Raw genomic sequence first — 14,451 nt, 5'->3', positions numbered from 1 at the left:
CATCTTTTGGAGAGGCATTTTCAGATTGGAGCAAGGTAAGATTTATTTTATTCTTGTTTTCTTGTTTTCTTGTTTTTCTTTTCTAGTTGTAAATTTGTAAATGGTTGGTTCTTCCCCAAAAATTGGTTTTTGTGAGAGAGATTTTCCCCTTTGTAAAGCAATTTTAGAATTGCATTGTTCTTCCCCGTTTTCCCTCTTTACTTGTATTCGGGATTTTAAATCCCAATTACAAGTTGGATGAAAATAATTGTTCTTCCCTTACGGATAAAAGATTTAACCATCTTTTGTTGAAATTCCAAGTTGCAAAGATAAAAAAATACCCATCCTTTCAAAATCGGGTTTCTAGAACCGGATTACATGTTGAAAGTTCTTCTCATTTTCTTCAAGATGATCTTCCCAAAATTTTTTCATATTCATTCCCATCATCCGTACATACCATTTCATCCACTCATTTCACACCTTCATTCATTTTCCCCATTTAAAAGTCTACCTGGTGTCAGCCATCCAAAACCCGAAATTGGTCCAAAATGCACTCAAAAAACACTTGAAAATGAGTTCTAAAGGTCCAATTACAAGTGCAAACTTGTAGTTACCCATTACACATATGAAGTTGCATGTTTGTTCCCCGCAATTGCAAGTTAATTCTCTTGTTTTTCCCACACATGTAATGCAACTTCCAAAACCCGAAATGCACTTGTAAGCCCATTTTTGCATCAATTTATCTCTTCCCTTGTCAGTCCGGTTTGCACACATGACCTACCAAATCAATGAATTAAGGCATGGGCCTTATTTTGCAAGCAAATTTCAAGATTGGAGGATGATACAAAGAAAAGATACAATAAGAATTTATGGTTGAGAGCATAGAATATTTTTAAGACAAAGATGGTCATGACATAAAAAGAGGAAGGCCACCCTTTCCCTCTTGAAAAACTAGTACTACCCCAAGTAAGAAGATAAGGATGCAAGTTCCCGTTCCGGTTCAAGATGTCTTTACCAATCCAGAATACTTCAAGTTCTTGCATCTTGAAGCAACATGAAGATCATCACAGACAAAGGATGATGCAGTTAGAGTCGTGTCTTTAAACACATGGAATAGTTTTAAATATGCATTTGTAATTTTGTTTTGACAAGTTACATGTAAAAGTATTTTTTGTAAAAAGCAAGTTACACATTACTTGCACTTTTGTAATTATATGTAAGGCAACTACAAGTTGCGTCCGATTAGGACATTAGTTGGAATAAGTCTTAGGTAGTTAATGAAGTCTTAGTTAGTTATTGAAAAGTCTTGGTGGTTGAGAAAATCTCTCAAATTAGTTAGGATCCTCCCACCTTTTTCTCAAGGCTCCTCTCCTATAAATAGAAGAGAGGGTCCATTGTAATTTATATCTTTTGGAAAGCAAGCAAAAACTCTGCCAAATTTACAGCAAGAAGTCTTTGAGCTTATGTATGTGGATTGAAAGTTTTTGAAGAATAATAAAGAAGGATTACTCAAGTTTTGAGTCTTTGAGCTACATATTTGAGTTTGAATCTTTTTATTTCTTCTATGCAAAGTGTTTTTAAAGGAGCTTAGTCCAATCTGATTTGAAGTCTTTGAGCTGCAAGTAGAAAAGATTAATTAAAATAGGAAACTCTCTTGAAGGGGCAGCAAGTTTTTGAGCTTGCGTCTATTCTTGAGGAAAAATTATTGTTTGATAAGAAATAGCAGCAAGTCTTTGAGCTTGCATTAGTTCTTGTCTTTATGTTAGAAGAATAGATTATTCCAGTCTTTGAGCTGTTATTTTTTATTCGTTGCTAAATTTAGTATAGCAAAGGGTAGATAGGACTTCGAATAGTCAAGTCTTTGAGCTTGATATTGCTGTCCTGTCCCGAAGGAAGTGACGGGAGTCTTTGCGCTTTCAGGAAACTTCATTTCCTTTCTCTCATTTCATTTGAAAGTGGTTACTGCTGTTCATATTCAATCGCTATTCTTTTCTGTGAAGAGAAAAGGATATTGTCTTTCTTGAAAAAAGAAGAAAGATTGCTGTCCCATCCTATTTTATTTTCCAAGTTGTAGTTAGATAGGGGGAGCCTTCCCTTAATTAGGAGAGTTTTTACTCGTGTGCTGTGGTTGAAACCACAATTTTGTATATTTCCCAAAATGTACAAAATTTTCAACCAACAATTTGTCATTGTCAAAGGTTGTTATCATGTGATTTTTTTCTGCAACTCGATCTTTTGATATCTTTAACCTATGGTCTCTTGCTTTAAATTCCAAAACAATTTTTAAGCTCGTTCAACATGTAGGAGGTGATAACAACCTTTGACAACAACAAATATGTGTCCCCCCTGGTTTTCTATCACTCCCAAAAACTGGAACATCTCTGGGAAATAGGGGCAGGGTTAGAACATCCCCCACTTCTTCCATTATTTTTTTTCACATGGGGATGCCCCAAAGATGCCCCCTCTACAAGGGGAATGTGAGTCAAAGATAAAAACCTGATGACTTATTTGAAAAAATGGAAAACCTAAACATCTTTTCAGTCCTACAAGTTTGCTTGACTTTGTTCTTTTATCATTTATCTGATTTCATTTAACAGGGTTAGCAAGTGTACCTTACATAACTACAGTAGAAGAGGGAAACTTACAGGGATATTTTATTTTGTAAAACCACAAATACAGTTAACAGTTACAGGTATTTACTACTTGTAAAACAGGTTTTCTCTTCTCGCAATTTCCACCCTTCGATGTTATTTACTATTTGTAAAGCAGGTGTACTTACTAGTGCTAGTTAGTGGTCATAATACTAAAAGAATCCATTTCATTCAACTATTTATTCAAATTCAACATCCAATGGGGCATTCTAACCAATAGCAATACACATATGAGCTACTACTGTATCTACACAAGGAATCACAAAAATAAATTCAGGCATGCACTATTTGAGAATGGTGATTGTCACATTACTCAAAATTACAATTGCGAGTTGTCACATATGAAAATTAAAATGCTCTGCATTATAAATTTATTATAGTTATACCATGTCAAAAACTCTCAAAAACAAAGGGTGTCCCTGTCAGAGACGGGGCATTTGTGTGCAACACAACAGTGAGCTATTCCACAATAAATTGGTGATGACCATGATGTATAGATGAGATTGGAGGAAATAGTTCCACTTGCTTTTGGCAATTCCAATAATGAGGAGTTTCCTATATATTCAACTAGTGATGGTGATGAAAACTTTTGAGATTTTCGCTCAAACAAAAAGAGCTATGGATAACATTTTTGGCAATTTAATTGTCATTTTGATGCTAGTCGCTTGTATAATGAGACTCTAGTTGGCACTTTGAACTTTCAGATTATAACTTATTTGAATAATTCAACTTGAAATAGATTCCAATTTTGAGCTACTACTATGATTCATGAATGACCATTGATGTTCAAATTAATTATCACATTTTGTCATTTCAATATACAATTCAACAATTTGAATTGGGCCTTTGCATTTGTTCAGTTTAAGTTATGACTAATGATTATCAATTTGAATTATAAGTTACCTGTATTTCTTTTTATAACAGATATGTATGTTTTTATTAAATATATTATCATACAGTTGTTGTTGCCGGGAATAATCATTATGTTATGTTGTTATATTATGTTTATGTTGTCTTCGGTAATAATGAGTTACGGCGGTCAGTTAGTTAGCCAACGGGTAGGTAGTTGGAGTCGCGACCGTTGTGTCGCACCCCTTCGGGTATTATATATTGTGTACCTTTTCTTCGAAAGGATCATGTTAGTTGTGTCAAATGTAATGTTATAAGCACTTGATGTGCATGGACTGTTGAACTAACATAGAGACTGGTTATTTAATGTATTTCCATTATGTTTTGTGCATTTACTTTCTGCATTTAACCGTTTACCCGAGAGGGCAAACATTTGGCGCCGTTGCCTAGACGAACTCAGGAACGGAAGACACGGATGGCGCACAAACACAATGGGCCTACCCGTTGGTGAAGTAAACCCGGAGGCCGACGACGTGCGGACAGAACTTTACATAGGAGAAGACACGGCAACGCGAGAATTTTCAATTTTGCTCCAGGTAGCCATTTAAACCTACGTTCGACGAGAAGCGACGGAGGCAGAAATTCCACCAAGTGCCGTGTGGACAGCGCTGGAGGTTAGCCCGGCAGTAAACCGGTTAATGAACCACCTCCCCCGGTTGCTTGCAGAGGCATCGCTGGCACAACAGGCCCGCTTGGAGGAGATTGCCCAGGAAGAGCGACGACAACAAATCCTGCAACGCTACGAAGAGAACAGTCGACGGGAAACGGAACGAGATGGCGCCAGGCCAGGAGGAAATTGAACCTTGTAATAATCCCGACACACTGCTGATATAAATTGTGGCCAAAAGGCAAAATAAAAATAAAAAATAATAAAAGTTTTTTTGTGTACATGGCATGTGGTTGCTGTGTATGGAAGTGACTTATGCCCAATAGACTAAATAAGGACAAAAATAAAAAGATATAGAGTGACGAATGGGAAGTGGCACAAACCGCATTGAATATCAGACAGCAGATAGAACGAAGGCGTAGGCTAAGGCAGCTTGCCGAGGGACGACCGGCCGAGGGGTTGCTTGAAGGGAACCTAGGAGGTGTCACGGAGGTTGCGGAGGCAGAGATAGACGGAGAGAACTACACTGTCTACACTGTTGTAGGGCTGCCAGAAGGAGTCACGGAGGGTGCCGAAGGAGAACTCTACAGTTCGCCAGAATACCACCGTAGGGTAAGAAGCCGCGAAGAGTTGGTGGAACAAACAAGGCGAAGTCTAAACCTGATCGACGCTACCAGAGACTTGCTAAAGAATTTGTCCATTTCGGAGGACAACCGGAGGGAGACAACCAACCAAAGGGAGACAACGGAAGGTAACGGTACGACCGAAGGTGCCGAGGGAGCACAAGGGTATCGTACGGGAGGCAATTTGTTTGGTTCGGTGTCAGCAACTTTTTCTGGAGGACCCATGAGTGGAGGTTCAGTTGCAGGAGGCGGAGGATCGCTAGGTACAAGCACACAAGGAATTAGAGGAGCGAGACCCAGTGGTGGGATGGCGAGTAAACAAAAATTGCCAAAGTTCACAGGGGAGGGCAAGGAAGACCCCTTACGGCACTGTCGTACATGTGAAACCATTTGGTCCGCCAACGAAGTAATAGACCAGGATGACTGGGTACAGCAGTTCCCAGCCACGTTACGAGGAGTTGCCATAGATTGGTACTCCGATGTGGACAAGCAAAAAGTGGCCACGTGGGCCAATCTACAGAAGGAATTCACGGGGGAGTTTCGGTTGCTCCGTGATGACAATGAAATTGTAACGGAGATATATAGTACCAAACAAGGTACCAAGGAGACAGTACGGGCATACAGTCGGAGGCTGAAAGAACTCTTGGGTAAAATGGAAAGCCAACCCGCAGATGGATTGAAGAAACGATGGTTCGTTGAAGGGTTGAAATCCTCTCTACGGAGGAAGATGAAAATTGTACCCCCGACGTCATATGACGACGCTTATAATAGGGCGATGGACCTGGAGAGCGAACACAAAACATCAAAGAAGAAGAAAAGTAATAAATCCTCATCCGAGGATGATGACTCTTCACAGGAAAGCAGCAGCGATGACGAGGCTGGCAAACGGGTGCAAGCGCTCCAGAAAGACATGGAGCGAATGAGAAAAGAATTCAAAATAATGAGAAGCACTGGTCGGAACGAAGGGGACATATGGTGCACTGAGTGCAAAGAGGAAGGGCACACAAAGGGTACTTGCCAAAAGAAGGCATTCTGCAAGATTTGCCAAGTGATGGGACACTCCACCAAGGAGTGCCCATACAACATGAAAACTCGAGGTACGCAAATGAACCAAGTGCTGTTCACGGAGCAGGCCACAACATCCGCACCAGCGAGAACCGGCCAACATACTAACACAACAACATCATCTGGAGGATACCGAGACAACAGACGCGGCGACGGAAGGAATAGCAACAATAACAATAATGGAAGCCGTATCCAGTATGATGCCAAGGGCCGGCCAATTATCCAATGTAGGGCCTGTAATCAGTGGGGGCACTTCGCCCGTGATTGCACGAAGGAAGCCACCCCTCAACACCTCTGCCGTTGGTGTGGGCCAGGCGACCATGAGGACGCAAATTGCCCACAGGCAGGGGTTAATCTCCTCAACATTGAGAAGGCTGAGAAGACTGGTGAGAAAGAAGTACTGGCGATCACCCGCGCCCAAACGAAAAAAGCCACTTATCCCGACCCCCGTACGGAGAAGGAGAGATTACGGGAGGCAAAGGACAATATTGAACGTGAGATGACGACCGAACGATGGGACAACGAGGTGGCGAGTACATCATCCTATACGGAAGCGGAAAATAACATCATTGGGCAAATCTTGCAGATAGAGGTGTCGATAAAGGTAAAAGACCTTCTAGACTCTATGCCACAATTGAGGACTGCCATCCTCACCAATGTGCAAAGCACCGCATCATCGAGTGCACCACAGGTAGGGGTTCCCGCCACCGCTTCGAAGAGTACACCACAGGTGGAGGTTTCCATCAGCCCTTCGACTGACCCGATGTTACTAGCCTTGAGCAGTGGTAGACACCCAGCTGTGGTAGAAATGGGTATTCGTGGGACCATTCTGAAGGACACCATTGTGGACAGGGGATCTGGGGTGAATGTACTACCAGAAGAAACATGGAAGCGGTTGGGGAAGCCCACCCTATGGCCACCCACATTCAACCTGGTGGGAGCGGACCAACACGACATTAAGCCACTCGGCCTGTTGATGGCCCAGCAAGTGACAATTGATACGCAACCATTCTTGTTAGATTTTGTGGTTATTCCCTCAAAGAAGAAAGGCTATGACGCCATCCTGGGGAGAGCGTGGTTGATCAACGCGAGTGTAAACCACAACTAGAAGAAAAATACACTTTCCATGGAGAAGGGAGGGCGGAAATATACCATTGACCTACACACCCAAGATGTTGGCGAAGAGCTCGCCTCTTCCAACTCAGACTCAGAGGACTTTAATAAAGGGGAAGGGGGTCCCGATGAAAGCAAGGGCAAGAACGCGATGGAGCCGAACAGTGAAGGGGTGCTCGAATTGGAGGGATGTTCTGAAGATGAGGTATGCTCACTTAACGAGCTCTTCCACTGGCAAATGGAGGATTACGAAATGTTCCAAAGCTACAGGCTCGAAGTAGAGGAACCAGAGCAACCAACAGAGGTGTACCTGCCGGAATACAAAGAATATTGGAAGGGAGATGCCCCAAACCCTGGCGACGCAGATAATCTGAAGAGTGTTGGCCACGATTGGAACCCTGTATGGAAGACCGCAGTCTTCAAAATCTTTATTATTATTCTTCTTCTTATGTACGGGAAGGAGGTCGTGGTCCCTGTAGAATTTGTGGTTCCAGGTCTTCCGATGGCTATTGAAAATAGATTGGCCACCAATGGGCCCAAATTGAAACCCTACCACGCGAAGCGCGCAGGGAACCCGAGAGGCCGGACGGACACCCGAGAGCCCGAAGGGGGACCCGAGAGGATGGAAGGGGACCTAAGAGGCCGAGCAGGCGACTCAAGAGGCACGGGACAAAAGCAGGAGACTTTTGGGCGAGGAAAACCGAGAAGGATGAAGGGCAATCCCAGAGACAGGGGACCCGATCGTATGACAGGCGACCATACGGTCAAAATAAAAAATTAAAAAAAAAAACCGCACGGTCGTACGATAGCGACCGTATGGTCAAAAAATAATATATATATTAAAAAAAAAAAAAAAGAGAAAAATTAAAAAAAAAAGGAACAGACCACCGTACGGCGGTGAGCACCGTGTAGTGGTAACACCGACGGTGACCACCGTGCGGTGGGCCACCCTGGCGGTGGCAACATCGACGGCGACCACCGTGCGGTGGTAACACCATACGGTGGACACCGACGGTGGATGCCATTGTGCGGTGGTCAACTGCGCACAAAGCCGCTCCCTCGTCATGGTCCGCCATAAGGTGGAGGGGTGTAGGCCGCACGATCGGAGGTGCCAATGTCTGTTGTTGACCGTACAGGGAGGTTGTATGGCCGGGGTGCCATCGGTGACATTATAGTGCCCCCCCCCCCCAAAAAAAAAAAATGACGAACAGATTTAAAATGATTCGCTGGAGTTTGAAGCCAGGAACTGGAAATTCAGAGTGGAAAAGAAGGGTTTTTGGCATCTTAAAATATCACAGAAATGCTGTGCGCCATGGACTTTCGTATGGTTCTGAGGGTTGTAAATTGGTGTTGTCGTCGGTAATAATGAGTTACGGCAGTCAGTTAGTTAGCCAACGGGTAGGTAGTTGGAGTCGCGACGGTTGTGTCACACCCCTTTCGGGTATTATATATTGTGTACCTTTTCTTCGAAAGGATCATGTTAGTCGTGTCAAATGTAATGTTATAAGCACTTGATGTGCATGGACTGTTGAATTAACATAGAGACTGGTTATTTAATGTATTTCCATTATGTTCTGTGCATTTACTTTCTGCATTTAACCGTTTACCCGAGAGGGCAAACAGCTGTCACATCACCATCCAAAAAACTTTGGAAATTTTTTTGCTGTTCTTGCATTCCAGAAACTCAGAGAAGCACTTAATATTATAAGCACAAAAATACTAAATTGTTCTGAAGTTAGATTATTCCTTCACCAACATCATTGGAACTTTACTGTGAGCTGAGCTATTCCACAATAATTTGGTGATGACCATGATGTGTAGATGAGATTGGAGGAAATAGTTCCACTTGCTTTTGGTAATTCCAATGATGAAGAGTTTCCTATATATTCAACTACTGATGGTGATAACAACTTTTGAGATTTTTGTTCAAACAAAAAGAGCTATGGATAACATTTTTGGCAATTTAATTTTGTCATTTTGATGTTAGTCACTTGTATAATGAGACTCTAGTTGGCACTTTTAACTTTCAGATTATAACTTATTTGAATATTTCAACTTGAAATAGATTCCAATTTTCAGCTACTATTATGATTCATGAATGATCATTGGTATTCAAATTAATTATTACATTTTGTCATTTCAATATACAATTCAACAATTTAAATTGGGCCTTCACATTTTTTAGCTTAAGTTATGACTAATGATTATCAATTTGAATTATAAGTTACCTGTATTTCGTTTTATAACATATATGTACGTTTCTTTTTAAATATATTATCATACAGCTGTCTCCTCACCATCCCCAATATTTTGAAACTTTTTTGCTCTCCCTGCATCCCAGAAACTCAGAAAATCTCAATATTATAAACACATAATTATAATTTGAGTTTCAAAGAAAACCCCTGAAATACAGAAAATCCAGATCTAAAGCACGGCTTCCAGATTATTGTTCAAAACGTCAATTGGCTCACTGCCAAACCTAGGGATTCAAACATCCTTTGAACAGGGAAGGAAGTGCTGCCAAAAATTTACAATACCTGTGGTGCAATACCAATGCTTCCAGGATGCCGATCAAATAACAGAAGCCTCTCTGGGAAATAACGGCTGTCATGTGGATTGGCACATTCTGTCCCTAAATCTGAAGGGTTGCACATAATATACCTATGCATTTACAATGATTAACATTCCAATCAATGGTGTGACCCACAAAGTACTGACAAGCCATTTTATTTAAACTGTTCCTAAAAAAACTTAGTAAAGTCAGATTTGCATGGTAGATATTCATGATGGAAATATAAAGAAAATTACAATGGAAAGAATAATAGTAACACACAGGATATCTTAAGTTGGTCGAGCAAACTCTTGAGACATGAAAGATATTGTTCTTACAATGGCATTATGTTGAGCAATGCATGAGAAGCGGCATGCAGGCCTGCACGGAAAGAAAGATTTTGCTTTTCAATATCTATTCTGATCTGATGCGGCACTCGTATCCAGACTGCCTGTCAGAACCACCAAAACTAAATGAGGCAGATGCCATAATTGCCAATATTTAGAAAATTTGGATTAATAGCACTCATTTATCTTTATACAAATTTTTAACAATGTTGGTATTGCAGATTGGAAATTTTCTAGCTGAATTATAGAATTCCTCACTAACTTGTGATTCAAATGAGTACTCGGGAAGAAAAAGATCCACAGTATCAAAAACTTCATTGCTCCTGCACCAAATACGGCGGAATCCAATCCACTTTGTAGTTACTTTGCACAGATTTGCTTGAGCAGTAGTTGCTCGATTCTCCGGTCCTGAAATTTTAAGTGGATATGCCTGCATAGTCAGACATAGGAGTGCAAGGATATTTAGCATATCCTATCATGAGCAACCATAAGATTATAAGATGCTATTAAAAAATGCAAAACATTAAGATGTTCACACCACATTTATAATATGGACACCTAGCTAAAAGTATAAATTTAAAATTACATATCTTACTGCGAAAGTGCTTGATAATTGTAATGTTCCCTGACCGTACGGTGTCACTGGCAAAGGCGAAGGGACTATTGAACTGGCAGAGGAAAGGTTGTATGATGGATAGACCGTATGGTGGGAGAGGAGTGGCTGTATGGTAGTAAGAGGAGGGGGTCGTACGGTGTAAGTGCCGTATGGTGGTGAGAAAGGCAGGCCGTGGCAGTACGGTGTGAGACCGTACAGTGAAGGTGCAGAGGTACGGTGGAATACTCGTACGGTGAGCTTCAACGGTTGTGTGGTGTTCTTCCAGAGTGATGGATTCTGAATATAAGGAATTTCCCTTATGCATGTATACCAGATTAACAGATACGCAACTGGAGAAAGTAAACAATGATGAAATTCAAGATTTGCCAGATCTGGAACGAGTACAAAGACAGAATAGGGTGAGAGGTGAACCTCACCGAAACTGCAAGTACCAAATAGGGAGGGTCTTTCATCTCTGAAATGGCGGATAACAAAACTCCAACATGAATTTGCACAATAGAGAAAAATACCAAAATTCGCATGCCTACAACAATGACTATCACGGCCATATATATGGGCTCCCCGAAGGGTTACAAATGGGCCGACACGACCGACCAACACTTGCCTAATCTAATTAAATAAAAGGGCTTGAAAGATTTGTTATTAAATTTGGGGCCTTACAATAAAGTAATTAGATTTATTATTTAATTATATCGGGGACATCACAATCCTCTCGGGCCAAAAATTGCTTGCCCTCAAGCAATTGCAGGCTTGGATGCTCCAAAATTTGCTCGCCTTCCCAGGTGGCATCCTTGATGGGTAGATTCTTCCAGTGTACAAGGAACTCCTTGACTATGCGTGTTCTCAACCTCTTTTTTCTGACATCAATGATCTCTGCTGGCTCCAGAATTAGTTTCCCTTCTTCGTCGATGGGTGGCAAATCCTTGGACACTGTGACGCGCTGCTCGATGGCCTTCTTCAGACATGACACGTGAAAAACATTGTGAATCCAACTCCTCTCAGGAAGCTCCAACTCGTAGGTAACTTCACCCACTCTCTGAACCACCCTGTAGGGTCCATAGAAACACGGCTTTAGCTTCTCCTTACGATTTGTTTTCAAGGAGGATTGTCTGTGCAGTTGAAGTCGGAGGTAAACCAGATCGCCAACCTCAAAATTCCGCTCAATCTGGTGTCAGTCAGCATACATCTTTTGTTGGTTCTGAGCCCTCTGCAGGTTGTCTTTGAGAGATGCTAGGATGTCTAAACTCTCCTGAAGCCAATCTTTGGCCATCGGTGCACGACTGTCTCCCAATGCCAAGTCAACAAATGAAGAAGGTTCATAACCGTACAGTACTTTGAAAGGTGGCATGCCTATCGACATGTGATAAGTGGTGTTGTAACAGTGTTCATCCAAATGTAACCAGCGAACCCAAGCCTTCTGTTGAGTTGAGGCATAGTTCCTGAGATAACCCTCCAGCCATTTGTTCACAATCTCAGTCTGTTCGTCTGTCTGCGGATGGTAGCTCGTGCTGGGCGACAACTCGGTTCCTGCCAACCGAAATAACTCCATCTAGAAGGTACTTAGAAAACGGCTATCCCTGTTATTGACTATGTTTCGTGGTAGACCATGTAGGCGGAATACCTCACGGAAGAACAACTCGGCCACTTGAACTGCTTGATATCCTGTGGGGATGGCAAAAAAATGTGCATACTTGGTCAAGCGGTCAACTATGACAAAATGCAATCCTTTCCTTGCACTCTGGGGAGCCCAGTAATGAAATCCATCGAGATGCTATCCCATTTTTGGTTGGGAATTGGCAATGGTTGCAGCAGTCCGACCGGTAGGTTATGTTCAGATTTGTTCTGCTGACAGGTGGAGCATTCCCGCACATACTGCAGGACATCGTTCTTAAGCCCCTTCCAAGAAAACCTTTCACGGATCTGTTTGTAGGTTTTCAAGTATCCCATGTGTCCAACCAAGGGAGAGTCGTGCATTTCCTTCAGAATCTTTTCCTTCATCTTGGATTCGGGTACCAGACAAATTCTGTCCTTGTAATAAATGATGTCGTCATCCACCTTGTGTCGGTCATCCTGTACTTGACCATCCATCAGTTCGCAGGCAAAAGTGTTCTTGGAGTATTCAATCAACAGGTATTCCTTCTAGTCCGCCGAAATCTGGGATAAAGAACATATGACAGGCCTTCTTGACAGGGCATCAACGACCACATTATTCTTTCCCTTCACATATTCAATGTCGAAATCAAATGCCTAGACTTTGCTCACCCATTTCTGTTGTTGTTCATTCAGATCCCTCTGCTCCAAGAACTATCGCAAGCTGTTGTGGTCTGTCCGCACAACAAACTTTGCTTTGACGAGGTATTGCCGCAACTTCGTCAGTGCGTGTATGATGGCGAGCATCTCCTTGTCGTAGATGGAATACAACCGCTCAACTCCCGAGAGCTTCCGACTCTCGTACGCAATGGGGTGATAGTCTTGCATCAACACCGCTCATATGCCTTGCTCCGAGGCATCGCACTCCAAGATGAAAGGGCGAGTGAAGTCTGGTAATGCTAGAACCGGACACGTACTCATAACTTCTTTTAATTTGTCGAAGGTCTGTTGCGCTTGCGCATTCCAACAGAAGGATCCTTTCTTTGTCAGATTTGTCAGTGGTGCCCCAAGCTGTGAAAATCCTTTCACAAACCTTCTATAATAATAGCACAAACCAAAAAATCCACGCAACTCCGAGAGAGTCTTGGGTGGAGACCAATCCAAAATGGCCTGAATCTTCTCCTGGTGAACTTGTACCCCCTGGGCGTTGATGACGTGACCCAAGTACAGGACCTTGGCCATTCCAAATTCACATTTGGACCTTTTGGCATACAATGATTGTGATTCCATAATCCCCAATACCTCATCCAAATGCCCCACATGTTCCTCCTAGGTCTTGTTGTAGATGAGTATGTCATCGAAGAATACCAATAGGAACTTACACAGTTGCTTGTTGAAGATGTGGTTCATGCAGGACTAAAAAGTGGCCGGAGCATTGGTTAATCCAAACGGCATGACCAAGAACTCGTAGTGTCCGTAATGGCAACGAAAGGCTGTCTTTTCCACATCATGCTCCCTCATACGGATTTGATGGTAGTCGGAGCAGAGATCAATCTTGGAGAAATAGATTGTGCCATGTAGTTCGTCCAGTAGCTCATCGATCCTGGGAATGGGGTATCTATTCTTGATAGTCTTCTTGTTCGGTGCATGATAGTCGACACACATTCTGAGAGTTCCGTCCTTCTTCACTAGTACCACCGACGATGCAAAGGGGCTAGAACTGGGCAAGATCCATCCTTTATTGAGGAGTTCTTGGATTGTTTTCTCTATCTCATCTTTGAACTTCTTCGGGTGGCGATAGGGTGTGGTGATAATGGGTTTTTCTCCTTCCTCCAACTCGATGGTGTGCTCAAACCCTTGGTGTGGGGGTATACCAGGTGGAATATCAGTGAAGACCAAACTATGCTCATCCAAAACGGACTGAAGTTCCTCATCCTGGTAGTAAGTCAGTTGCTCTTTCACAGGTTTTGTTGAGATCAAGCAATGTGCTGCCCAAACTATTTCATCATGTCTAAAGATGGCTTCCATCCTTTTGGCGGAAATCTCCCTCGGGCCGCCATTCGACATTCCCTTGAGAACCACCTTCCCGCCATCCACCTCGAATGAGAACTCCATCCTTTTGAAGCTCCGCGTGTACTGGTCGAGGGTCTCCATCCATTGCATACCCAATATGACATCTGTGTCATCCAGATCTACAACAAAGAAATCGTCGATCACCGTGTAATTTCCCATGGTGATGCTCAGTTGCGTAACCAGGTGAGTACATGATAGGAGATTGCCTCCTGCCACCTTGACATCGAACCCTTCATGCTCCTCTGTACACAAACCCCTTCGGGTGACGAGTGATGAGTTTATGAAGTTGAGTGAGGCCCCACTGTCGAGCATAACAAGAACTCGTTG

General features: G+C 42.6%; 1 protein-coding gene across 5 annotated transcripts in view; it reads right to left on the bottom strand.

The window, feature by feature from the left end:
* LOC131066901 (uncharacterized) overlaps nt 1–14,451 on the bottom strand; it is a 401,673-nt gene that overhangs the window by 24,750 nt on the left and 362,472 nt on the right. For all 5 annotated transcript variants that reach the window (XR_009111744.2, XR_009111745.2, XM_058001780.2 and 2 more), the window contains exons 22-24: nt 10,108–10,275; nt 9,837–9,949; nt 9,485–9,608 (exon numbers count right to left, since the gene is read on the bottom strand). Coding sequence is in view for 3 of the 5 variants with exons in the window: in XM_058001780.2 (XP_057857763.2) it covers nt 9,485–9,608; nt 9,837–9,949; nt 10,108–10,275 (405 nt within the window). In the remaining 2 variants the exon portion in view is untranslated. The remainder of the gene's footprint in view (nt 1–9,484; nt 9,609–9,836; nt 9,950–10,107; nt 10,276–14,451) is intronic.

Source organism: Cryptomeria japonica, chromosome 9 (genome assembly GCF_030272615.1).
Source record: "Cryptomeria japonica chromosome 9, Sugi_1.0, whole genome shotgun sequence".
Classification (NCBI taxonomy): Eukaryota; Viridiplantae; Streptophyta; class Pinopsida; order Cupressales; family Cupressaceae; genus Cryptomeria; species Cryptomeria japonica.
Note: the sequence above shows the minus strand (reverse complement) of the source record. Positions and strands in the feature narration are given on the sequence as shown.